This window comes from Myodes glareolus, chromosome 3 (assembly GCF_982192425.1).
Source record: "Myodes glareolus chromosome 3, mMyoGla1.1, whole genome shotgun sequence".
Lineage (NCBI taxonomy): Eukaryota > Metazoa > Chordata > Mammalia > Rodentia > Cricetidae > Myodes > Myodes glareolus.
In genome coordinates, this window is record NC_142028.1 from 77,733,489 (window position 1) to 77,759,951 (window position 26,463).

The following is a 26,463-nucleotide window of genomic DNA, read 5'->3' on the forward strand; positions in this document are numbered from 1 at the left end:
CACTTCCCCTGCCCCTTTCGCTAACTTTAAAGAGCACCACTATACCTAGCTTTTGTATGTTCCGGTATATTGAGGCCAAATGACTTGATATTTGGGGTAAGTGCAAGTCCTGTGAACTAGCAATCTCAAATCTTCCAGTGGTGGTGGAAGGTGTACTGGGATTACAAACAACTATGTTGTCTGGCTTTTACATGGGTTCTGGGGATCCAAAGAGGTCATTGGGCTTACCCAGTGAGCACATTACTCACTGAGCCAGCACCCGTTTAAGGGGCTTCTGGGTAGTCAGACTTGTGCTTTGCAAGGCACTTTACTGATTGAGCTATTCCACAATCCTAACAGGTTCTTTTTTTTTTTTTTTTTGGTTGCATGCATATTAACTGAGGATTTCTGAAACATGCTTTAGGACATTTCTATTAAGTGTATATATACATGTAGGTTTGAGTGGAAAGGCCCAAAGAGCATATTGGATCACCTGGAGTTGGAGCTGCAGGTGGCTGTACCTTTATTAGGAGGTAATGTTGGGCCAGTGGACCCAGTTAAAATCACAATTCTGTGAGTGCTGGAAATCAAGCCTAGGGACCTACATATGGCAATCAATTGCTGTATTACTGACCCCAGGTGAAATAATAACCTAAACCTGGAGAGAAGTACAGAAGTCACTGGTTACTGTGTAGGTAAGTGGTAATCAACACTTGGACCCAAGAAATCTGGTTCGAAGGAACAATCTCTCTCTCTCTCTCTCTGTGTGTGTGTGTGTGTGTTCACATGTATTTATGCATGTTCCTGTGGCTGTCAAAGGTTGGTATTGGACATCTTTGATGTCTTCCTTCGCCTTGTTAAGGTAAGGTCTCACTTGAACCCAGAGCTGATTTGACTAGTTTGGCAAGCTTAGTTTGGGAACCCTGCTTCTGGAGTGGGAGTATAGGCAGATGCCATGCCCATCCAGCATCTACATAGGCACTGGGGAATCCAACTCCATTCCTGAACACTTGTGCATCAAGGACTTGGACCTGCGAAGCTATCTCCTTTTTCTATAGTGTCTCACAACTAAGTCATACTCCTTTAAATTCTTAAACACTTGATTCTAGAGTTTCACCTCAATTTATTCCTTAGCACACCCGCTTTGTTCAGCCCTGTATCATCTCATGCCTAACCACTTACTTAACTTTTTGATGGCTCATTTTCCAAATTACTATGCAGGGTGATTAATCAATGTTTTCCTACTACATAGAATTTGAAGTTCTCCAAGCTGACAGAAAAGCTCTTTTTTGTGGTGGGGGGGGGCAGTGTTTCAGGACAGGGTTTCTCTGTGAAACAGTCCTGGCTATCCTGGAATTTGCTCTGTAGACCAGGCTAGTCTTGATCTCAGAGATCTACCTGCCACCACCGCCCAGCAAGCAAAGCTATTCTACAAGAGCTCTGCTAACCTGAAGCTTTCTTAACATGAATTATTTTACTCTAGCTAAATCCATCTCCCTCACCAAAGCCTTTCTTACACATGTCCTTTAAAACATCTGTCAGGAATGTTCTACAGTGGTATCTCAATCTCCTAAAAGATCTACTAATATTCCCCGAGGCTGCTGTATGTCCGGGATGCACCAACTATCAAGCCTTAAGATGGCTGGCATACCCCATGGTATTTACTTTCTGTTTGTGCACTTGTCAATAAGATCAGAAATTTCCTGGGTATAGGAATCAATTCTCAGGTTTTTTCTAAGGCTGACTATTTGATGAACCAAGTAGGACTTTTTAGTATATTAAAAATGGAAGGGAACATATTTTCAATATGGTGCACATCAGAATTTCCTAGTTTTCTTCCACCACCAATTCAGAATGCATGTCAACATCTCAGGCTTGGTGATTTTACATGTGACATCTGAAACATCTTTATTTTTAAAACTGTTCCACCAAATGATTCTAATATTCACCAGCAGTTAGGAAGGGCTACCACCCTCTGAAAGACACCAAGCAAGCCTCAGAGTTTGTTTTCTTTCTTTTGTTGTGGGGAGGGGAGGTTCATGTGCTCTGGGTGTGTGTGGAGGTCAGAGGACAACCTTAGTCGAGTGACTTTAAACTTTATGTAGGCTCTGGAGCACTCAGTCAGGGTGTCAGAGGAAAGTAACTTTACTCTGAAGAATTTTGGAAGCCCTGGAAAGTTTCTGTTTTGTAGATAGGGTCTCATGATCTTGTATGATCCTACTGCCTGTCTTAGCTGAACTACAGGTATGTGCCGTCACACCTAGCTCAAGGCCCTACAATCCTTTCCTAAAGTGTATTAATTGGTCTGTTGGCTTCGGTGCAGGCCCCAGTTCTCATTTGCATACCTGAGCTCTTCTCTAAGGTGTAGAGAATCTATCACCTGCTTTATGGCGAAGACTGTTAGATGAATCAAATCAGATAGATACTTTAAAAGACAGTGTTCCTGCCACAAGATGAACACTACAACCAAACGCTTCTCTTTGATCCTTAACCTACCCACCTCAAATCTTCCCTACCAGAGCAACACTCTCAAGTCAAATCAAAACATAGGCCCCTAGTATCCTTAGGCAAAGTCTGGCCCTTTTGTCCTGGTTTCTGTCTGATTTCATGCTTGAGTCAACAACCTACATGCCTTACTCACCTTCATTAGGACATTGGGGAAGCAGGAAAACTTAGCTAGTAATCAAACCTTTCTTCCCCTACTTTGGAATGCTAAGCACTGGACCTAAGGCCTTGCGCCTATTAGACAACACATTGTGTATGAGTATTTTGCTTGTGTGTCTATCAGTACACCTCACACTTGCCTAGTGTGAAGAGTCACGAAGAGGCACCATATGGCTGCTAGGAGCTGAACTTGTGTCCTCTGAGAAGTCAACGAGTGTTCTTAGACAACACTTGAACACTGACCATTTCTTCACCCTCTACTTAGTTTTGAGCAGTAGCAGATGATGTTCTTGAGTCCTTCAGGATCTCACTGGCACTTTATATATTTGCTGGTCCACATGACAAGATCTTGCCATGTAGCTCAAGCTTACCTCAATTCTGCCTCAGAATCCTGGGATTATAGGCATGTACTAAGATAAGATAGTTTAAAGTACACAGTCATGGAAAGCTGGGTATGGAGGCATATGGCTTTAATCCCAGCACTAGGCAGAGATAGGCAAATCTCTTGGGTTTCTGGCTAGCCAGAGCTATACAAGACCTTGTCTCAAAAGAATAATTTACAAGCAAACTCGAGAAGCTTACAACTTTACAGGTAAATTATAAGGCTATGAGGAATCTGTACAGGATTGTGATCTAAGCTATTGTGGCTGTTTCTGCATGAGGAACATGTAGGTGAGATAATTAAAGGCTGGACTTTTTCAGACCTGTTGATGAAAGTGTAACCTCAAATGTGATACCTTCATGAGACAACTAAGAGAAACAAGTACTCCAGAGCCACACTGCTTCAAGCTAGGTCAATCATTTACTAACTATAGTTACTAACTTCCTTTGGGGGGACCTTGATCTACCTATTCCATCATCATAAACCAGAAGTCATTGTAAAGTTATGACTCTCAACAACTTCTCATGAATTCTTACACAAGTAGAAGCTATTCTATTGCTACCTTTTAGAATATGTGCAAGAAAAATCAATGCTGAAAAATATCTGATAACTCCTTATGCAGGCTACAGCACAATACAAACTGAATTAAACATCTTGCATGGGGTAGTGGAAATGACTCAATGCTAATAAAGTGACATTTTCTTACCCTAGCCTGTCTTCCATGACCTGGCAGCTAGGCACCAATAGAGGTGGAAATGGTGTACAAAAAAGGGAGGGCTAAATATGTCCTTGTTATCATCAATAGACGTTCAAAGATATTGCCCATTTTTGTTCTGCTGCCATCGAGAAAGGGTTTATAGCCAGGTGTAGCATACACCTTTAATTCCAACACTTGAGGCAGAGGAAGGTGGATCTCTGTGAGTTCGAGGCCAGCCTGGTCTATAAACTGAATTCTAGGACAGCCAGGGCAACAAAGAGAAAGCAAGCCTGTCTTCAAGAAAAGAGAAAGGGTTTATAGTTTTGTTACCAAGACTGGCCTCAAGATCACCAGATGTGAATGACTTTTTATTATCTTCCTACCTCCACCTCTTTAAATGTAGGCATTATAGGCATGCTTTCATCACCACCCCCATTATCTCTCCTCCCACCCCCGTGTTGTGCCTACATTTATGTTTCTTTGCACAGTGCCTGAGGAAGTAAAAAGAGGGTATCAGATCCCTGGGACTAGAGTTACAGTTTTAAGACACACGAACTGAACCTGGGTCTTCTGGAAGAAAGGCCAGTACTCTCAACCACTGGAGCATTTCTCCACCCCTCAAAGTCCTATTTTAATTTGGCTCTTCTACTGTTGTGTGTTCACTCTCACAATGACTTTTTGCTCAATAAGCAAAGCACACCTGATCCTGTCATGAACACATTTAGCACACCTGGAACTACCATCGGCTGGTCCTGTTGGTATATTTTTATTTTGGACAATCTCATAAAGGGCTTTATTCATTCACGGCATGAATACCATGCAGTCAGCCTGGGCACATAACATGCTCCCCCCTTACTTTGTAAACAATCTCTAGGCGTTCAAGATGATCTAATTTTGTTAGAAGTTGTACAACAATATGTTAAATGCTAGACTATTTCATATCCTTGGAAGAGGAAAAAGGGCAGTTTTTCTGATGGCAAAAAACTAATTTGGAACCAAAAATCAGGTGTAGGCCAACTCTGGAGTACATGTGTAATGTTTTATATTTATTTTTATGACATTGAGACAATTCTGAGCATTATACATTTAAATGTTTTTATTCTTTCATGATGCAGCCTTACACCACCATACCCAACAATGTATTTTTAGAATGATTTTATTGTTTGAAGATACAGATGTGACAATTCCTCTCTAATTGACTATTTTCTTGTTCTAGAGCTGGAACCCTGGACCGTGCATATGCTAGGAAAGGGCTCTACTAAGTCTAACCTTTAGTCTTACTTTCTAGTAAGACTAATTGTTTCTAGTGTTTTTGATATTAAACTGAAAATCTTGGAATAAATCTTCATGGTTATGTCAACTTTTCCATGCTATGAATTCTAAGAGGCAGAATTACAAACAGAACACCAGAGGCTAGAGCTAGTAGCTCTTAGGGGACAAAGGTCTGTGGAGCTCTGTGAGTTTGAGGCCAGTCTGGCCTACACAATGAGACCTCGTCTCACAGTGCTTCATGACTTTATGTCTATGAAGGATCCATACTAATCTGTACTACTCTAATTTTGGCATACTTGTTGCTGAAATAAGCACAAGAAGTAAAATTTCTAGTCAAAGAACTTGAATATTTCAAAGGCTCTTGACTTAAACCTGATTTCCACTAAAGAGTTATATAATAGGGCTAGGTATATGTTGGGACAAACCTTTAATCCCAGCACCTGGTAGGCAGAAACAGGATAATCTCTGTGAGTTTAATAGAGCCAGCCTGGTCTACATAGCAAGTTCCTTGCCATCCAGGGACAGAAGATTCTGCCTCAGTAAATAAATGGCCAGGTGGCGGTGGCACACGCCTTTAATTCCAGCACTCAGGCCGGGCAATGGTAGTGCACACATTTAATCCCAGCACCTGGGAGGCAGAGACAGGTGAGTTTGAGGCCAGCCTGGGCTACACAGTGTGTTCCAGGACAGTTTCCAAAGCGACAGAAAAACCCTGTCCCAAAAAAAGAAAAGAAAAAAAATTCCAGCACTCAGGAGGCAGAAGCAGGTAGATCTTTGAGTTCAAGGCCAGCTTAGTCTATAAAGCAAGTTCCATGACAGCCAGGAAAGCTACACAGAGAAACTTGGTCTTAAATGGCTGAATGAGGGGCTGGAGAGATGGCTCAGAGGTTAAGAGCATTGCCTGCTCTTCCAAAGGTCCTGAGTTCAATTCCCAGCAACCACATGGTGGCTCACAACCATCTGTAATGGGGTCTGGTGCCCTCTTCTGGCCTGCAGTCATACACACAGACAGAATATTGTATACATAATAAATAAATTAATTAATTAAAAAATGACTGAATGAATAATAAATGTGATAGTTTTTTTTAAAAAACACCAATAAAACATTAAAGCACAAGTTTCAGGCATCTCTGGCTGATCCTAAGAATGATATTTTTCCCATTTATGTTTTTTATTTCACTAGAGTAGTGGGTTGGTTCTTTTTTTTTCTTCTGTTTTGCTTTTTCAAGACAGGATTTCTTTGTGTATCCTTGGCTGTCCTGGGACTCACTCTGTAGACCGGCTGGCCTCAAACTCACAGAGATCCATCTTCCTCTGTTTCCCAAGTGCTGGGGTTAAAGGCGTGCACCACTACAACCTAGCTCAGTGAAGTGTTTTTTTTTGAAAATAGGGTCTCAGTCTCATATAGTGAAGGTTGGCCTTGAAACGTGATGTGTAGCTAAGGATAACTTTGATTTTCTGATCTTCCTGCCTCCACAGTCCTAGAGATGGAATAACAGTTATATGCACCACCATGCTGGAGACTGAACAACCCAGGACTTTGAATATGCCAGGCATATACTATAGCAACTAAACTTTATTCTCATTCCCTATTTGTGCCGTCTGTATTTCTGTAATTTGTCCAACTCTCTGCTCATTTTATTTTATTAGGCCGTTCATAATTTCCTTATTCTCTTAAATTTTTAAAAATTTGTTTTAATTTTTTAAGTTTTTAAAAAAAAATTTTTATTTACGTATTATTTTTTAGGTATGGGTGCTCTGTGCATGTAGGCCTACATGCCCAAAGAGGGCACTAGATCTCATGGGTGGTTGTGAGCCACCATGTGGTTGCTGGGAATTAAACTCAGAACCTCTGGAAGAGCAGTCAGTATTCTTAATTACTGAGCCATCTCTCCATGGAGGCCAGAAGAGGGCATCAGATTCTTTGGAGCTTCAGTGGGTCCCTGAAGAGCAGCAAATGCTATTAACTGCTGAACCATCTCTGCAGCTCTTTATATTTTTGTTTTGCAAACAGTGCTTCAAATGCTGCTTTCCAGTTAATCATTTAAAATTTATTTATGGAGGCTAGAAAGATAATAATTATAAATAAAAATCTTGGGTCTGGAGAGATGGTTCAGTGGGTAAGCACTGGCTGCTCTTCCAGAGGACCTAGGTAAAGTTCCAGCATTCATGGCATCTCACATTTGTCTGCAACTCTAGTTCCAGAAGATCCAAAGCCCTCTTCTGGCTTCTACAGGTACTGGCACACACATACAAGATAAAAATGAATCTTAAAAAACAACCAGAACAACTTTAAAACATGTTATTTCATGTGATTAAGCAAATCTCTCTCCCTGTCTGGATTACGGAGTCTTGCTTGCTAGGCAAATATTTACTGGCCTATATGCCCAGGCCCCTATTTTCTGTTTAATAAATGGCATTCTATTCTGAGACTACATGTCACGCTTTTTAGTTGTTTTATTATTCTGTTTGTTAAAATTTCATCTTTAGTTTACATAGTTATTATCTAAACATATAACGTAATGTAAACATACTAATTTTTCCAGATGGCTAATTGGTTGATCCTTCATTTCCCCACTACTTTTGTTTTCAAAATATCTATTGCATCATACAGATCCAATAGAACAGTACTACATAGTTTTAAGTACTCTTGTTTTATGAGCATTGTCCTTTGGATCTACCATAATGGCTAGAACTAAGCAGGAGTCCATAAGTGGCTTTTGGCAGTGATTTTTTTTTGTCTTCTTTGTTGTTGTTGTTTTTGGCAGTGCTGCAGATTAAAACTGGTGTCTCATTTGTGCTAGGCAAACTCTTACCACTGAGCTATACTTCCAAATCCTCACCAGATATCTTAAATTATAGGTAAAATGAAGGCTATTTTTGTGCTAAAGTAGGAATCAGAAAAAGACATCTGGAATAGGTATGTACCAAATCAGAACTTCTGCCTAAGTAACATATCACCCAGCCTAAGCCTCCCTATCTTCTGAAATGATCTGAGCCAATAAAACTGAACAATAAACCTCTAGAAGCTTGAGGTGTTGGATAAAGAACGTTGTGTCACTTGCTGATCAGCCATACTGACAGTGAAATACTGGGAGAAAGTATGTTTCTCTATCTCTGTTTAAGAGCTCCCATGATTTCTATCTGAATTAGTGAACAGAATTTTGGGGCAAAAGAAGTCTTACTAAAATCTCTATCCAACCCTTCTCATATGATTTTGAGTTCCCTGTGTGCCCTTAACATCCTTGTATCAAGTTGTTAGCCAGACTATTTGAATACTTAGTAATGGAATAATTATTACTTCTGAAATTAGCTTGCTTTATCACTAATGATCTTAAAGCTTCACCTTTAGATTAGCAAAAACATTCTTTTTTTAGAGTCAAGTCTACTAATCTGTAGAAATAAAATCTCATATTTCTCATACTTCAAAGGTGACTCAAAAAGTGTGGCTTTGACTTTTTTCTTCCATATCCCAGGGAAAACAGCCTGACTACTGCAGAACCAAGCAGGACTATCTATCCTCTCCCTTGTCCTATTCACTCATAAAACAGGGCACACAGTGAGTAGTTTCAACCACTGTTGACTAGCCCTTAATCATTTCCATGTTTATGTGTATGGGTGTTTTTCCTACATGTATATCTATGCACCATGTGCATGCCTCATGCTCAATGAGGCCAGAAGAGGGTGTTAGATCTCCTGGAACTTGAATTACAGACAGCTGTGAGGTGCCAGGTAGGTGATGGGAACTGAATCTGGGTTCTCTGCAAAACGGCCATGCTCTTTATTGTTAGGCTATCTCTCTAGACTCCCCACCCCAATTAATACAGCTTCTCCTAAGCCAGATGAATGTACCACGGCCTTTCAAACTGAACTTTTGTACTTAGCAAAGATGAGCTGGTTTCTTCTGGTTTTTTTTTTCTTTTTTTTTGCTAGTTTGACCACAGTACCAACTCTGCCAAAACTCAAGAAATCTTGGGTCTGCATTCCATTGTGACCACCCTTTCCTGTGTACCCAGTAATCATGGTAAACAAATCAATGCTAAATGCCAAATGAGCCAAAACCTTGTGAAATATCACCTGTGCTCAGCTCTCAAATTCAACCTCTGTATTACAATAGTTCCCAGTTTGTGTCTGTATGTTCTACTTGCTTTTACTAGTCAAGATTAGTCTAGAGTTCTTCCTGGTACCTTAACTTACCTCCAAACTGGAAGGCCTTGTTTTCATCAGCTCATCCCAGAGTCGGCGCCAGATGGCCTGAGTGGAGAGACCTGTAGGAAGAAGCATCACAGTTGGCTGCCTGCTGCCCACCATGAATATAGTGCATCAGCCTTTCATGTTGTCCTCTGGCTTCAGAGAGCACTGCAACTAGCTGAAGAGTTAAGAGCACTGACTCTAAGAACAGACCATCTAGATGTCAATATCAATAAACTACTCTAAAGCTATACAGTCACGGCAAGCTAATATCTGTTCCATAGGGCTATTAAAAAGGATTAAGTGACTAGATGAATTTCTCTGGGTAAAGTACCTAGGACTGCTTGGCCCATCAAGGTTATATAAATATCAGATGTTAATTGATCCAACGAAGAACAGCAGTTTGGTAAAATAGAAAAACTAATGTTCAAAAGTTCTAGTTACAGCTTGTTTGTGTCTTAGAGTAACAGGGATGATATATGTGTGTTATAGGACAGTGTAGGAAATAAGAAAATAGATATGAAGGTGTACTTTTTTTTTTAAAGTTTATTAAATTATAAAAGTTTCCATTTCCGCCCCTCCTCCTAACACCCTCCCACTTCCCCCACTCCCTCTCCTCCTCCCTCTCCATCCCTAAGAGTAGTCAGGGTTTCCTGCCCTGTGGGAAGTTCAAGTTCCTCCCCCCTCCCTCCAGGTCCAGGAAGGTGAGTATCCAAACAGACTGGATCCCAAAAATCCAGTATATGCAGAGGAAACAAGTCCCAGTGTCATTGTCAATGGCTTTTCAGAAAGACTCCGGGCCCGCCACATCCAGGGAATCTGGCCACATTCAGAGAATCTGGTTAGATCACGTGCTCATTCAGTTCCAGTCCAGCTGGCCTTGGTGAACTCTCATTAGATCAGTCTCCTTGTATCAGTGGGTGAGAAGGTGTACTTTTAAAAAGATCTATTTTTTTCACTTGGTATGTGTTTTACCAGGTGTATATATTGTATACTACATGTCTGATGCCCACAGGAGCCAGAAGAGGATGCTAGATCCCTGGAACTGGAGTTATAGATAGTTGGGAACTGCCATGTGGGTATTGAGTCCCAAGTCCGGGTTCTTTCCAAGAGCAGTAAATAGTCTTAAACCACTGAGCCATCTCTCCAGTCATATGAAGGTGCTTTTTTGATTTTTGTTCTTTGAGACAGGTCTCACTATGTAGCCTTGGTTGGCCTAGAACTCACTCTGTAGACCAGGCTGGTCTCAAACTCATAGGGGTCTGGCCTGCTTCTGCCTCCCAACTGCTGGGATTAAAGGTGCTTGCTACTACACCTGGCTAAGGCACTTTTTTGAAAAGCATGAAGTTCTAACTGGGTATCAGGTGTAAAAGTTACCTGAAGTACATTGTGGTGCCTTGTTCACAACCACTGACTGAGAAAGAGTAAGAAAGACACTTACCTTTTTTGAGGGCAGTTTCCTCAATCCTCTCCAAGTAATATATATTGAGCAGAGGTAAGATGCTTTGAAGTATTGGACCTGGGAGGGCTACAGAAAAACAAAACACAAAGTGTACTATCTTAAGGCAGCTGGAAATTCAGGGGAAAGGGTAAGTTAAATACACTGACCTGCTCACTGAGGTCAGTACACTTCTACCCAAGAAGCACTGGGCCCTCAGTATATTCTGATTTAGTACCTTCCTATGAAAACTAAAGATAACTTTTGATCTCTAAACCCATTATACCTTAAAAAACAAAAACAAGTTTTTCTCTGTATTCTGGAAGTGGAAGCAGAAGGATCAGGAGTTCAAGGCTAACCCTGACCATGAAAGTTTCCCTATTACAGTCTTTGGTTGCCTTTACTTATTCTTCCCCCTTGTCCTCATTACAAAAAAAGCAGTGCTAATCTTAAGAAGAAGGAAAAAAAAAGAAATGGAAAGATTAAATAATTTGCCCAATATACAATTAACTGTATGAATCAGAATTTGTTCAACTCTCTAAAGTTCTTTAGTTTATTATACTCCGTCTTAGAACTGCAGAACTTGGGAAGAAGTGATATTTGTTTTATTTGAATCAAAATATTATTCTAACATTTGGGAAGCTGAGGCAGGAGGGTTATTACAAGTTCAAGCTTGCCTGAACTATACCTAATGAGTACCAAATCTGCCAAGGTCCACATAGCAAAACTCTGATTCAAAAAATCTAAATAGGGGTATGTGTATTGAGGGGGTTGTGTGAAGAGGAAATAGACAGAAATGACTACCTCATGACATTAAAGATCATGCTTGTAAATTTATTTAACACAATACCTGTACATAATAAGATCAGTGAATATTGGCTATTATTATGTTTATTCTGTCAATGGCATCTCTATTCTATTAAGCTTAAGATCTTGTAGTATACCAAAACTTCCATTACATGATCTACTTTAAAAAAATATTTTGTTCTAAAATTATATGTATATGTCTATATGGGGGTAAGTACAGGTGCCTGCAGAGGCCAAAAGATGTTGGATCCTCTGGAGTTGGAATTACAGGCAGTTTTGATCTGACACGGGTGCTAAGAACTAAACTCCTGTGTAAAAGAGGTACTCTATCACCACCACCACCCCCTTTTTTGAGACGGTTTTCTTGTGTAACAACAGTCCTGGCTGTCATGGAACTCACTCTGTAGACCGGGCTAGAATAGAACTCAAATAGATCCACCTGTCTCTGCCTTCCGAGTGCTGAGATTAAAGAAGTACACCACCACTGACTGGCCAGCACCCCTGCCACCCCCTTTTAAAGGCAGGGTCTCATTCCTGGCTGGCTTGTAACTTGAAGCAATCCTTCTGTCTCATCCTCTTGAGTGTTGGGATTATAGGTGTGAGCCAGCACACAGAGCTCTTCTTCAGTGTATTTTTTTTCTTTACTTGTGGAATAACTGAATCTTGAGATTCAAGAATCTAGTGTACTATTTTTGTATCTACTAGGTATATTCAATGATACCCACTATACCTGTTGAGTGAGAGCATTATTTCCCTGTTATTACACTAATGTAGGCCTGTCATCTGCAATGCTTTCTTTGACCTCTGTCTCTATTCTCTCTGAATCTTGCTCTTCCTGATGACATTACTCTGTCAAACTAAAAGCTCTTTATTCCATTCAAGAGTTCATTGAGTTCAGACCTCAATCCTGATACTTAAGGTAGTACCCCTTATTCTAGTGAACTTTTCTCACTGTACTCTTGAGAAAGGGTGCCACAGCAGGGAATGAGGTCAGAGGACAGTCTGCAGGAACCCTTAGGTTGTCAGGCTTACAGCAAATGTCTTACCTGCCGAATTACCTCACTGGCCTGTTCTGTTTGTCTTTAAGTTTTTGTTCACTGCATGCTTGTGTTGCCTCTATTTCCTTCCCCCTCTCTGCAATGCTAGTCTACCACCTTCAAGAAGCCTTTCCTGTTTTCCAGCTTGCCCTTTCTAAAAACTTCCTTCCAAAATGGCACTGTTCAACAGGCCTCTTCCTTGGCCCCTCTAAAAGTTTTTCACTGGAGTCAAGAACTTGCTGGGTGGCTATTGACATATCTAGCCCACTAGCGGCTCTCTTGTCTCCTCTCAACCAGGAACAATGAAGTAGTGACAGGCCAGTCTCAGACAGTCTCCAGAGCTTTCCCCCTTTCCTCCCCTGTTTAGTTATCCCCTCTCACATCCACGGGAATTCTCATCTTTTCTATCTACAAACTCTACTATTTCTTTCTCTACTTGTTTGTTTTGTTTTTCAAGATAAGAATTCTCTGTGTAGCTCTGGCTGTCCGGGAACCTGCTCTAGACCAGGCTGGCCTCCAATTCATAGAGATTCACAGGCCTCTGCCTCCCAAGTGCTGGAATTAAAGGCATCTGCCATCACCTAGTTTTTTTTGTTGTTGTTGTTGTTTTAAGTTTTTTTTTGTTTGTTTGTTTTTTTCGAGACAGGGTTTCTGTGTGTATTTTTGGAGCCTGCCCTGGCACTCACTCTGTAGACCAGGCTGGCCTGGAGCTCACAGAGATCCACGTGACTCTGCCTCCCAAGTGCTGGGATTAAAGGCGTGCGCCACCACCGCCTGACTTCTAGCTCTATTAAGAATTCTTTGCTTCCTTCTAGCTTATACTTTTTTTAAATTTAAAATTACTTCTTTTTAAATTTTTATGTGCATTGGTGTTTTGCCTGCATGTATGTCTGTGTGAGGGTGCTGCATCCTGGAGTCACAGACAGTTGTGAGCTGCCATGTGGGTGCTGGGAATTGAGCCCATGTCTTCTGGAAGAATAGCCAGTGCTCTTAATCACTGAGCCATCTCTCCAGCCCCCTACTACTTTTTTTTTTTTTTTTCTCAATTGCTTCCTTTCTGCAAGTCGGGGCCTCCAAACCACTCATCTCTTCTAGCCAAGATTAGCATCTCAGACCCTCCAGGCTAATGCCGGCTTCCACATTCCCAGGACTTCTTGGAGCCTTGCTCAGCTCCACTGAGGCCTTTCTCCCATTCACCATGGGGTCAGCCTGACCTTTTCTGTTCAGTTTGGCACAGGGCCTCCACAATCTCCTACACTCACACAGGGCCCGAGGACTTCTTACTCCTCTCTTCTCCCTCACCCCCACCTAAGGGAAGGCACTTGGGCCTGCTCTGCACTGGTAGCCTACTCCAAGCACAAAAGGACCTGCCTGACCACTCCGTGGTAAGGCCTTAGAAAGTACTCTGGAGCCTCAACCCTTCAAATAAGCCTCCTCATGGTTTACCAAAACCTCAACTTCAATTCTTAACTGACCAGGGTCTACCTTCTGGCCAAGATGTCACCACCACCCCTGGGGCCTCCTGGCGTAGCAACCCCTACATATTCCAAGGCCAGGAGTTACCTCTCTCCTCCCCTATCTTCCATTTGGCCCGACCTGTGCTTTCATCCAACTTCAACCCGACCCTACTCCACCACCATTCTGTCAGGCCCATGGCCTCCGTCTCTGAAGCCAGGCCTGATTCAGGGCCCTAACTTTCTCTTTAACTCTCTACTAGCACTTTTCACATCGTCGACCCTTTCTCCTCCTAAGTTGCCAGGCCTCCGGCCCGCGGTATAGTCCTGCAACAGGGCCTTCTTGAGACCATCTGGTCGGGGCGCTTCAGGCCGCTGGCCTTAGCTCTTCAGTGTGGCCCGCCTCGACAGGGTCCAGCCCTTTGGTTCTGGGCACTCTCTCGGGCCTGAGGCCTCGGTTCCCTCCCATTCGGACCACGGCTTCTTCCCCATGACGCGTCCTATCCCATTCGGACTCGTCTGCCCGGGATACCCCGGCCCTTGCCCCGCCTGAGGCCTCCTGGGCCCTTCCCGCAGACCGGTCGTTCGAGCCTGGCCCTGCTTGCTGAACCTGCCCCGGGCCCCTCCACTCACTTTCCACCCTTCTTCGCCGCCCCGGCCCATGCACGGGGCCTCCGCGCTACCTGCTCTGCAGGCGGATCAGCAGCTCCGTTTAGCAGTGAGGTCTAGGGCGTCGGTGCGCTCCCTTCAGCTCTTGGGCCGTCAAACAGGCCACGGCGCCCCCAGCCTTTCGGCCTCTCCCCCAACCCTTGCTCTCCACTCGGCTGCCTCACCCCGCCCATCCGCTGGGCTTCGGGAGTCTGGCTACCCCGGGGGGACCCGGCAGACGGCGGAGGCCCTGGGCCGTCAGTTTAGGTGGCTCCGGGCCTGGCCTCCTTGCCCCAGGCCGGGCCTGCCAATTTCGGCCCCTGACCCCCGGCAGCCGGGCCATCCCTGCCCGTCGGTTCGACATCCGAGACTCCTCGGTCCAGTCCTGCCCAGCCCAGTGTCAGTTCCGAGCCTGCGGCTCCGGCCTGCCAGTCCGGCCCCTGTCGCTAGGGCCCTGCCAGCTTTGCCCCACACCGGGCCTTCTGGCCTCGCCCCCCGCGCCCCCCGTGGCAAGCCGCAGTTCGGGTCCACTTGCTCGTCTGGTCCCCGTCTTCACTCGGACCAGCCCTGTCAGTCGGAAAATTCACGCTCCGACTCAAGAATCTGACTTCCAGTGTCCCGGGCTGGGCCTTGCCCCGGGCCTCTCGGCCTCGCCCCCCGCGCCCCCTAGCCGCTGGGCCGCCCCCGCTCGCTGCCGGAGGTAGCCCCTCACTCCGCCACTTACCCCACACCCCGCTCTCCAGAACCCCCATATGGGCGCTCACTGCCCGCCCGCACAGCTCGAACAGGGCGGGGGGAGCGCTGGGGCCCGAGGCCGAGCTCTTCGCTGGCGCCGCCTCCCGGGACGTGGCCTCCATGGTCGTTGCCGCCGCTACCTCACAGAACCAGCAACTCCGGGCGCGCCAGGCCTCGGGCGCCGCCATCTTGGGGAGGTGCGCGAGCCCGAGAGTGGCACACGCAGACCGCCATCTTGAAGAGGTCAGCTCTTAGGACCGGTCCATATGTGATATAGGTAAGAACATGATTTACGGTAAAAGAATGCCAACTGAATTTGCAAATATTTCAAGCATATTAAGAAGTACCATTTGAATAAATACTGTAGATCAATAAGTTTGTGCCGGCAGTGACCAAAACGATGTTTCTTAGCAAATCCTTCGCAGGCATATACAGCAGTTCCCCCTACCTCCTGCAGCTAGCGAGTAGTACAGGCCAATCTGTGCATGTGTTCGAGCCTACGATGAGTATGCCGCACTTCCGGCCAGGTCGCCGGATATCCGTCAAGTGACCCTTACAAGTCCTTCTTGATCCTGAAGTGGAGTAGGTACCGTTGTTTCTGCTGGTGTTGAATCCCTAGCAGCGTTCTGACATGGGACTAGAGGACGAACGAAAGATGCTTACCGGTTCCGGAGACCCCAAAGAGGTAAGGCTAGGAGGTCGGCTCTTACTCTCCCCAGTGCCTTGAGGCCCGGGACCTAGCGCATCAGAGCACTTTCCCGGGTTCTCTTAGTCCGGGTTTAACCTTCTAGGGTTGGCGGGGTGGAGGGAGGTGGTTTCCGTTGCTCATCTTCAGAATTCGTTAAGTGACCTTGGGCAAATTAATGGGTAGTCTTCCGAACCCACGAATGTGAAGGTTTAATTGTAGTTATAATGCTGTACCGATTAAAACTTGTGTTAAGAAGAAAGAAGCCTGTGTTGTCGGTCGGTCGGTTGTTTATTTAGAGTCTGATTTGACAAGTGTGTGAAGCGAACAAACCGACGTTTGTCTTTAACCTAGCTTAGAATGGCAATCACTATTTGTGGAGGTTCCGGGGACCCGAGCCTCATACCATTTTCTGTGAAAAGTGGTTCAGGAATTGGGGTGTAGTTTCGCAGTAAAACGTTAGCCTACCATTAAGAAGGCCTGTGTTCACTCCCCAGCCCCGCAAACAAAAAGTGGTTCTTTATCTTTTGAGATGGAGATGACCGAGGACTTGAGTTTTGAGAATGTGCAGTGTAATTGTGGTGAAAGAGGGAGCTCTTTCCCAGCTTGGGTACCAGTGCGGCGAATACTGACTTCTCGCTCTTCTGAGTGCTTTCCGTGTACTAAACATTTAACTGAAAGTTTTCCCATGAGGTAAATATAAAGCACATTAGTTTTGGTCATTTTATAGATGAAGCAGCAAGCAAGGAAGTTTATTGTCTTTTCTAAAGGCACACCGCTAGCCAGACAGTGCTGCTGGGAATAGAGTCCAATCGTCACAGCATTAGAGACAGAGCTAGACCAGTACTTTACAAAAGCGACTTGCTTTGCTTCCATTCCTATGTATTTGTCCTCGGTCTGCTTCAGGACAAACCATCGGGGCTTTATGGACTTGGAATTATTTGGGAAATCGTTTATCCCTTAATTTTTTCTAGTCTTAGCAATTTTCAGAAAGTGTTAAAGCCAGGCTCAGAAAGTTCAGCAGGGTGCCAAAAACTACAATGCCATCAGATAAGTTTTTAAAATTAAGAAAATTGGGCGTGGTGGACCATGCCTTTAATCGCAGCACTCAGGAGGCTAAGGCTGAAAGGATCTCTGAGTTCAAGGCTATCTTGGTCTTCACATCGAGCTCCAGGACTGCCAGAACTATAGAGACCTGTGTCCAAAGCAAACAAACAAACACAAAAAAATCAACAAATCAATATGTAATAAATTGAAGAAAGTTGAATTAATTTTGTGAAAGAGCTGTAATTATTGGAGATTTGGAGATTAAGTTCTTTTATTCAATGTGACTTTGGTTTTTTCTCATTGGTGGAAATATGATCCATAATTAGACCTCTATTTCGATTTGTTTGACATGGTATTTTTTACTTAATTACTAATGCTTTAACATTGTTAATTGGGAATTGACACAATAGTCTAGAACACTAATTTCAAGGGTTTTTTTCCCCACAATTTTTATTTTTTTCTGTAAGCATGTATTTGTGTTTTGTTCCCGTGTTTATCTATCTGTGTACCACTTGCATGCCTGTGTACTTCAGATGCCATAAGAAGCCATTGAATCTGCTGAAACTGGAGTTAGAAATGTCTGTGGGCCACTATGTAGGTGCTAGGAAGAACCTGGAGTTTTTGGAAGATGGACAAGTGCCCTTACCGCTGAGCTATCTTTTGTGTGCATTTTGTAGAAGTTGGTGTATCTATAGATCTTTTCACATGTGTTTTTGGGACCAAACTCAGGTTATTGGCAGCAAGCAATTTTACCAGACAGTTTTTGGACTTTTTTATTCTTAAACTAGACCTTGAACCCAGGGCCTTAGTAGTCTGAGATTGTGCTTTACCACTGAGCTCTGATGTCAGGTTTTTGGGTTTTTTTGGGGGTTGGGGTAGGGGTTTTTTTTCAACTTTTTTTTTTTAATTTATACACACACACGGTATTCTGCCTGCATCTCTCTCTCTCTCTCTCTCTCTCTCTCACACACACACACACACACACACACACACACACACACACACATGGTATTCTGCCTGCATGTATGCCTGCAGGCCAAAAGAGGGCACCAGATCTCATTACAGATGGTTATGAGCCACCATGTGGTTGCTGGAAATTGAACTCAGGACCTCTGGAAGAGTAACCAGTGCTCTTAACTGCTGCCATCTCTCCAGCCCTTAAAACCTTTTTATTTTTATGCATGTGACTGTTTTGCTTACATGTATGTCTGTGCATCACATGTGTATCTGGTGCTCAGGGATATCAGAAGAGGGTGTTGGGAATCAAACATGGTTCTTTTGCAAGAGCAGCAAGTTGAGTTCTCTTAGCCACTGAGCCATTTCTCCAGCCTGCTAATAAATCATTTAAAGGATTTGATGAAAAACTAGAGTTTATATCCTAAGTAACAACTTCACACTTAGGAGAAACCTTGCCAATCACTAGAGAAGAGAGCTGAGGTTACAGTTGAACCCCCTTCCTCCCTTCCAGGGTACTGTCTTGTTGGGGTTTGGGAACATGATTGTTGCTCATCTCTTTATCTCCCTATGTGCCTTTACTTCCTCTTCTCCCAAATGTGAATCCCTTGTTATAGACAGGTAGATAACTGTCATACACCAGATTTAGGACCTGTGCTGATGTTCCTATAGATAATTTTTATAATTAGGCAAAGAAAGGAAATTTTAAGATATACACTGGGAGGTCTTGGGTGAAGTTGTATTGACTTTTGTAATTCATTGATCTGCAAGCCAGAGGGCAGTGATTATAACTTAAGTTGGCTAAAGAAAGGGATTTAGGTTTGGCCATTTTTATATTCCATCTTCAGGTTAAGAGGCTAGAAAAAGAGCTGGAGAGATGGTGTAGTGACTACAACTCCTGCAGAGAGTCTGAGTTAAGTTCCGAGGACTTAGATCAGGTGACTTGCAGTCGCCTGTAACTTTGGTTCCAAGGGGTCTGATGTCTAGCAATATTTACCAGATACTTTAGTTACTATTTTGAGACAGGGTCTTATGTAGTCCAGGCTGGACTCAAACTTGAACTCCTGATTCTCTATCTTTTAGGTGCTGGGATTACACCTTACCTATTTAAGCCAAAGCAGAGTAGTTTTGTTTTGTAGGTTGGTGCGTGTGTGATATTTTGTTTTCCCTTTCAGTGTGGGAATTGAACCAAGGACTTTGCAGTGTTAGGAATGCACTCTATCATTGAGCTACATCCTTAGCTATCAAAATACTTTTAAGTTTTAGATCCCACTGGATTAGCCGATGACTTGAGTCTGTTACCAGGAAATGGTTAATAATCACTGCTATTGTTTCTAAACTGGGATTACTTCCTTAAGAGCTGACTAATCATATCCTAAAGGCTATATGTACTTCATAAACTGTAGACTGTCCTGCACACATAGATCTCACTGATGCAAGTGAGGTGGTGTCTGTCTTAAAATAATAAAATGTGGTGAGGTGATGTACATGGAGACAGCTACCTCTGAAAGAATTTATGGGCTGGGCACAGTGGCTTATACGGGTGACCCTAGCACTTGAGAGGTTGAGGCAATGAAAAAAAGTTCAAGGTCAGCAGGACTCTATCTTGAAAATAAAAGGCTGGTGGGGGGGGGGGGTGAATGACTGGCATACACCTTTAATCTCAGCACGAGAGGCAGGGAGTTCAAGGCCAGCCTGGTCTACCTAGCAAGTTCCAGTACAAGCTCCAAAGCTACACAGAGAAACCTTGACTCAAAAAACCAAAATAAATAAATATCAAGGTTTACATTGTGGGTAAGCCCCACTAAACCTCTCAGGATTCAGAAGGACTGCTACTAGCTAAAGATATCTGAGGGTAAATAGAATAAATTAGCTCACATAAGTCTTTTATCATGTCCCATTTTTTCTTTCTATGCTCTCTCTAATGCTCTTTTGATGTTTCCCTTTTGATGTTCCTCCTCGCTATTCCTTGTTTTTTGTTTGTTTTGGTTTTTCGAGGCAGGGTTTCTCTGTGTAACAGCTCTGACTGCCTTGGACCTCCTTCTGTAGACCAGGTTGGCCTCTAACTCACAGAGATCTGCCTGTCTCTGCCTCCTGCGTGCTGGGATTAAAGACGTGTGCCACTACCGCCCAGCCCCCGTTGTTCTTTGCTGTTCTTTCCCTGTTCTGCCCATCCTCCAAAGTTTTTAGTTCATATACCCACAGACATAGTTAACAAGCATGCATTTTTTTAGGGCTAACAGGATGGACAAAAGACTGACAAGGTAGGTACCTTATGTCTCAGAAGGGGTGTGGCTGTGAAGCTCCTCAGCAAATACAGGAAGAATTAGGATAGAGGGTCCCCTACCATCCCAACCCTCCCAAGCCAAGCATCCTTGTGCTGTATCCGCTGGCATCCAGGTGAGAAGAAATTTCTTTCTCTGGGGTTTGGCTTAGCAACCCAAGGTTTTTTCCTATATATTTTCTGGGTAAGGTGCAAACAGTTAATTTCCTAGACTAAGACCTGTGGCAAATGAAAGGTGAAGGCAAGTACAGAATATTAATAGTTTGTTAGGGCAGAGCAAAGACCAGTAGATTACACCTTCCAGAGTCTGCTGCTAGAGAATTTAGAGCCACCCAGACAGATCTGTTTATCAGTGAGAGCAGACACACTGTCTCTCCTGCTCAGGGCTCCTTTCTTGTCAGTGAGTCCTGTCAATAAGGATAATTGTCATGGTCTAGCTTTACATAGATTATGTAGGTTTGGTTGAGTGAATGCTTTCACACCAGGGCCCCATAGTGTGGGGAATGGTGTTCAGTTGCCAATACGGGAAAGTCAGGTTTAAAGAATGATTTATACACTGCTGAGGGATTTTGGGATGAATCCTATTATGAAAGGGAGAAATGTCAGGGTTTCACAAGATTTCTACAGAATTGACTATCCAAAAGACAAGAGTTCCCAAAGCTTTGCAAAGTAGGTTGCTCCTTAGAGTGTATAATTCCGTAAATCTGTCTAGTGGTCTGTCAACTGTTCTTTTACTGTATAGTACTTGTGGCTCACATCATCATAAATAAATGACCATTGAGATAGTAAAAATGCCTGTTCCCACACCTGACAACCTGAGTTCAACCTCCAGGGTCTACATGGAGGAAGAAGAAAACTGATTTTCACAAGTTGTCCACTGACTTCTATTTGTTTGCTATGGCAGTTCTGCAGACATACACAATTAAATGTAATTAAAAATAAAAGCATGGAGGAGAAGAAACAATGGCAGGAGAATCTATTGCTTATAATTCTTGAGGCATGCCACATAATGCAGGGCAATGCGGGAAGAGTCAGCGAAAGGAACTAGAGGAGCTGGGCATGGTAGTAGCACATGCCTGTAATCCAGGCATTAAGGCTGAAGCTGGAGGACTGCTGCAAGTTCAAGACTGGGCTGACTACTTAGTGAGACCCTGTCTTAAAAAACAAACAAGTTAGGGCTGGAGTAATGGTTCAGTCTTTAAGAGCACTTGCTGCCCAAGCCTGAGGGCTAGAGAATGGACCATAGCATGCAGGTACTGCAGGTATGCAGGTAAAAGCTAGGCATTACACACTGAGAGGCTAGAGATAGGAAGGTCACTAGGGCTTGCTGGCTGCCTCCCTAGCGTGATTCGGGAGGATACCTGATGCCCCCCGGTGGCCTCCATGCACAGTAATGCACACACATGTGCTACATCCACACAAGTATCTTTATGACGTTGGGAAGGGAACGGAGTATGGTGACGCACGTCTATAATTCCAGTGCTGGGAAGGTGAGGTAGGAGGACTGCCACAAACATGAGGCCAGTCTGGGCTAGAGCGAGACCGTACCAGGTCAAACAAGGAGTCACCGGGAAAACAAGGCTCAGAGCCTTGGTTTCTGTGGGAAGGAATGATGGAGGCAAAGGAAACAAGCTTGATCAAATTAAGGATTGGGTAGTATGAACAATTTCAGTGAGCTCTGAGCTGTGGTGCTGCTCCCTTGTTGACTTTTGCTTCTGGAGTGGGGCAATACAAAGTGTGTGAGAGTTGCCTAAGGAAGTGACTGTTATATGGCTTTTAGATTGACTGCTGCATGAAGGGTGTGTTCCCAGGTAAGCTGCATTTCTCTCTAAAAATTAGCTAATTCTGGGGAGGCAGGGTTTAGCACTGAAATTAGCAAGGATTTTAGGGTGTCAAAACATCATCATAAAATAATGATTAATACAGTCTTTTCTCCATAATTTTAGTATGAGTATGATTGTGGAAATGTATGTTATAAAATTGCTGCTGACACTAATTTTCTTTTCCTTTTGTAGGAAGAGGAGGAGGAAGAATTAGTGGTAAGTGCTGCTTCCAGTTTTGAACTATCTTACTAGAAGTAGGAACTTCATGAAACTCTAGGGCATTTTAAGGACTGTGACAACTTGGGGAAATGATGGACTAAGCCTTTGTACCTTCTGTGCAGTGGAGGGTCTGGGATGTGAGCCTAGAAAGCTGTCTTTCCTAGGTTTGGGCTTCTTTGGTCATACCTGGAATCAGAATTTTCAAGGACTGGTCACTCATCTGCTGCTTGTGGTTTAATAAGGAACTCTGAAGGAAATTTTTTAGATAGTTTTCCATGTTTGCATTTTCTGACTTTGCAAGTAGGGAGCTAAGCCTGATTCTTTTTTTTTTTTTTTTTTTATTTATTATGTATACAATATTCTTGTCTGTGTGTCTGCCTGCAGGCCAGAAGAGGGCATCAGATCTCATTTCAGATGGTTGTGAGCCACCATGTGGTTGCTGGGAATTGAACTCAGGACCTTTGGAAGAGCAGGTGATGCTCTTAACCGCTGAGCCATCTCTCCAGCCCCCTAAGCCTGATTCTTATACAAGGGAAATTGAATCTTAAATGTTGTGTTAACAAGTGATGTCTCCAGTAGATCTACTTCCTATTTGAACAATTTCCTTTAGTACCTTGTTTCCCAGATAGTACTGAGCCTTTTAGTGCATACTGGCAACCTTGGAAGGCAGAAATTTGAAACTTCCCTAGTACTTAGCATCAAAAAATTAAATAGGCGTCCCTGTCCTGCCATTTTTGGCTACAATATGATTCTGCCAGCTGGCCTGAATGGAAAGTTAGTGTAGCACCTTGATTTGGTGATTTACTGATCAACCCTCATTTATTTGGTGGATGTTTTCTGAAGCTTTTTTTTTCTTATTAAATATTTATTTTTTTTCTGCTTGTTTGTCAGGACCCCCTGACAACAGTGAGAGAGCAGTGTGAGCAGCTGGAGAAGTGTGTAAAGGCCCGGGAGCGGCTAGAACTTTGTGATCAGCGTGTGTCTTCCCGATCACAGACAGAAGAGGACTGTACAGAGGAGCTCTTTGACTTCTTGCATGCACGGGACCACTGTGTAAGTCACTCTGAAGACAGGAGAGGCAAAGCTGTACAGTGGTTTTCATGCTCCAAGTTGACCCATCCATATCCATATGGGCCCTGTATGTCAGGTTTTGTGACATTTTACATACATAGATGTCCCGAGTCCTTACCATATATGTTGGAGGTAGGTATCACTGTCAACATTGTACATATTGGAACAGATTCTGACGGGGAAAAAAATCCTGACATGCACTGTTAAATATGTTAAATAGTATAGAAGCTGGATTTCTATATATATGTTTATTTTAGTCCTGGAGATAAAACAAGACCTTATATATGCTAGGCAAACGTTCTAACCACTGAACCCCCAGCCCTGGATTTTGTATTTTAAAAACATTTTTTTATTATTATTTTTTTCATTAATTTTATGGGTGTGGATCTTTGTTCCGTGTATGTGCTTGGTGTCCAAGAAAGTTAGAAGAAGACATCAGATCTTCTGTAACTGGATTTATTGTTAGTTCTGACTCACTGTGTGGGTGCTGGAAACTGAACCCAGGTCCTCTACACCTCTAAAAAAGCAGCTAGTGTTGTTAACCACTGAGCATCATCTCTCCAGCCCCAGATAGTAGACTGCAATAGTCTACTCTTTCTGTGTGTGTTCCTTCCATATGTCTCACACCTAGTTAGTTGTACAGTTTTTCTTTTTATAGTTTGTACTTCACTCTTTCATATAACAGTATTTTACACATATTACACACATGCAGAATTCGATAAGATTAATTCTCTTAAACTGATTAGGTAAGCCAGATAGATGTGTTGGCCCATCCCTATTTGGAATGCTGGGGCATGATGATTGCCATAAGTGTGAGGCCAGCCTGGGCTCCATACTGAGTTTCAGTCCAGTCTGGTCTATAGAATAAGATCCTGCCTTTAAAATAAAAAAGGACAACTAATTGGCTAGCCACTTTACTGAGTGTAGGTAATAGAACACTTGTCTAGTGAGTCCTGGGTTGACTACCAGTAGGGGCGGGAGGGTATGTTACATGTCAGAGAAATGTGGGGAAAGTAGAAATTTCATTCTAATGATAGAATTCAAAGTGGCATAGCCAGTATGTACAATATCTTGGCAGTTCCTTAGACAGGCAAGCCCAGAGCCAGCTGCCGTCCTAGCTACTCATGAGTGAGGCAAGAAGATCACTGGAGCCCAGGTGTTTGAAGCCAGCCTGATCTAAACAGACAGATTCTTTCTTTTTAGTGTTAATAGTTAAGCATAGATCTAGCCTATGGCCACAGATAACACTGAGCAGCAATTCCATTCCTACATATATATCCGAGAGAAATATAAAAAGTTTTAGATTTCAGCTGGGCAGTGGTAGCTCACACCTTTAATCCAAGCACTTGGGAGAAGCAGGAAGATCTCGGTGAGTTTGAGGCTAACCTGGTCTACAGAGTGAGTTCCAGTATAGCCAGGTCTGTTACGGAGAAACCTTGTCTCGAAAAATGAAAAAAAAAAAGTTTGAGATTTCTAGTAGGGCGGTGGCACATTCCTGCCAAGAGAATCCCCAAAACAGATTTGTGTGCTGATTATTTAGTGGACGCTTCAGGATATTACATGCAACTTCAAAAAGATGATGATGGGGCTGGAGAGATGGCTCAGCAGTTAAGAGCACTGCTGTTGTTCCAAATGCCATTCTTCCAAAGGACCTGTGTTTAATTCCCGGAACCCACATGGCAGCTTACAGCTGTCTGTAACTCCAGTTCCAGTGGATCTAACATCCTTACACTGACACACATGCAGGCAAAACATCAATGCACATAAAATAATTTCTAAAAAAGTAGTAGGTAAAAAAATTCAGAGTTGCATACAGAAAAGTCAGGTAACTGAAGCGAGTACTGGGGCCCAAGAATGGATAGGGATGCTTAAAAGTGAGTCCAGAAAGAAGCAGCACTGTTCTAGGTGTTGAGGACCTGTGAGCCATGACATTAAAGCCAAATGATGCTTTCTTTTTCTTATCTAGGTGGCCCACAAACTCTTCAGCAGCTTGAAGTAACTGCGCAGGTTCATCACCTCAGCCTTGTCTCAGGGCATCAGGAAAAGTTCCTTGTGGTTGTGAACCATTTGTTTCTAATGTGTATCGTAAGTTCTTGAGAACATCATTGATTATGGCAAGTAGCTTCTCCTTGTAATTAGCAGTGATTCCATCTTAATAAACTGATCTGCAGACTTGCTGTTTGTCCTTCCTTGCCACCCCTTACTTTATCATTTTAGGTTTTTTTTGTTTTGATTTGTTTTTTGTTTTTTTTTTCCCCAGTGAAATTGAGTGTGGTGGCATATTCCTGTAGTCCCAATTCCAAGTCTTGTGCATGCTAGGTATTGTAAGTCTTGCTAAATTGCATTTGTTGACTCTCAGATTTTTAACCCTCCTGCCTCAGCTTCTTGAGTATCAGATTATAGGCAGGTGACACAAACTTAGTTCCTGTGAGATTTCTTTCCTCCATTTTGTGTAGGGCAAGAATTGAACCCAGGGTCTCATGCATGCTAGACAAAACTCTACCACCATCCTGTTTTCCCAGTCCCTACTTCAGAATGTTATTTAATTTGAAATTTTGTGCAGGGTGTGGTTATGCATACCCACAATCTTAGCAGTAGGGAGGGAGGCTGGAGCAGGAGTTCAAAGCCAACCTAAGCTACATGAAGGGACCCAACCTCAGGCCCCCAGAAAAATGTTCTTTTTAAAACATATATAAAGATAGGATATAACGAACTCCTGTTACCTAGCAACTAATTAATCTCAAGTGATAGGGTGTGTGTGTGTAATTATCACACATAAAGATAAAAGTAATTTAATTCACGTTTCTTTAATTCCAAGTTTCTCATCTCAAAAGTATTTTTTGTCTTTTTTTTTTTTTTGGTTGGTCGGGTTTTTTTTGTTTTGTTTTGTCTTAGTATCCAACAAGTTTGTTTGTGTAGTATTTTGTTTTTATGTTTTGAGACAGGGTTCCATTATGTAGTTCTGGCTGGCCTGGAACTTGCTTTGTAGATTAGACTAGCCACATCCACAGATATCTCCTTGTCAATGTCTCCTGGGTGCTAGGATCAAAAGCATGTTCCCGGCTTAAAGATTTTT

At 43.1% G+C, this 26,463-nt stretch overlaps 2 protein-coding genes across 3 annotated transcripts in view; one reads left to right on the top strand and one right to left on the bottom strand.

Annotated features, from left to right (window-relative positions):
- The window catches only part of Lrrc41 (leucine rich repeat containing 41), a 24,644-nt gene extending 9,137 nt beyond the window's left edge, over positions 1-15,507 (bottom strand). Inside the window, exons 1-3 of one of the 2 annotated variants that reach the window (XM_048443920.2) lie at positions 15,294-15,507; positions 10,627-10,713; positions 9,192-9,262 (exon numbers count right to left, since the gene is read on the bottom strand). In XM_048443920.2, the coding sequence (XP_048299877.1) occupies positions 9,192-9,262; positions 10,627-10,713; positions 15,294-15,492 (357 nt within the window). In that variant the 5' untranslated portion in view covers positions 15,493-15,507. Of the gene's footprint in view, positions 1-9,191; positions 9,263-10,626; positions 10,714-14,604; positions 14,660-15,293 lie in introns of those variants that run through there. The other variant, XM_085686456.2, reaches the window with a different exon arrangement.
- A 321-nt stretch (positions 15,508-15,828) lies between these two features.
- Uqcrh (ubiquinol-cytochrome c reductase hinge protein) lies at positions 15,829-25,562 on the top strand. The gene is made up of 4 exons (XM_048443927.2): positions 15,829-15,989; positions 22,290-22,313; positions 23,208-23,369; positions 25,354-25,562. Exons 1-4 carry the CDS (start codon positions 15,936-15,938, stop codon positions 25,384-25,386), a joined length of 273 nt encoding a protein of 90 aa, XP_048299884.1. The 5' UTR covers positions 15,829-15,935; the 3' UTR covers positions 25,387-25,562.
- Positions 25,563-26,463: the final 901 nt, after the last annotated feature.

Coding starts and splice junctions, on each gene's coding strand:
- Uqcrh (XM_048443927.2), top strand. CDS start 15,936: ATGGGACTAGAGGACGAACGAAAGATGCTTACCGGTTCCGGAGACCCC. Junction 22,314..23,207: donor AGGAGGAGGAAGAATTAGTG/GTAAGTGCTGCT, acceptor CTTGTTTGTCAG/GACCCCCTGACAACAGTGAG. Junction 23,370..25,353: donor TGCATGCACGGGACCACTGT/GTAAGTCACTCT, acceptor TTTCTTATCTAG/GTGGCCCACAAACTCTTCAG.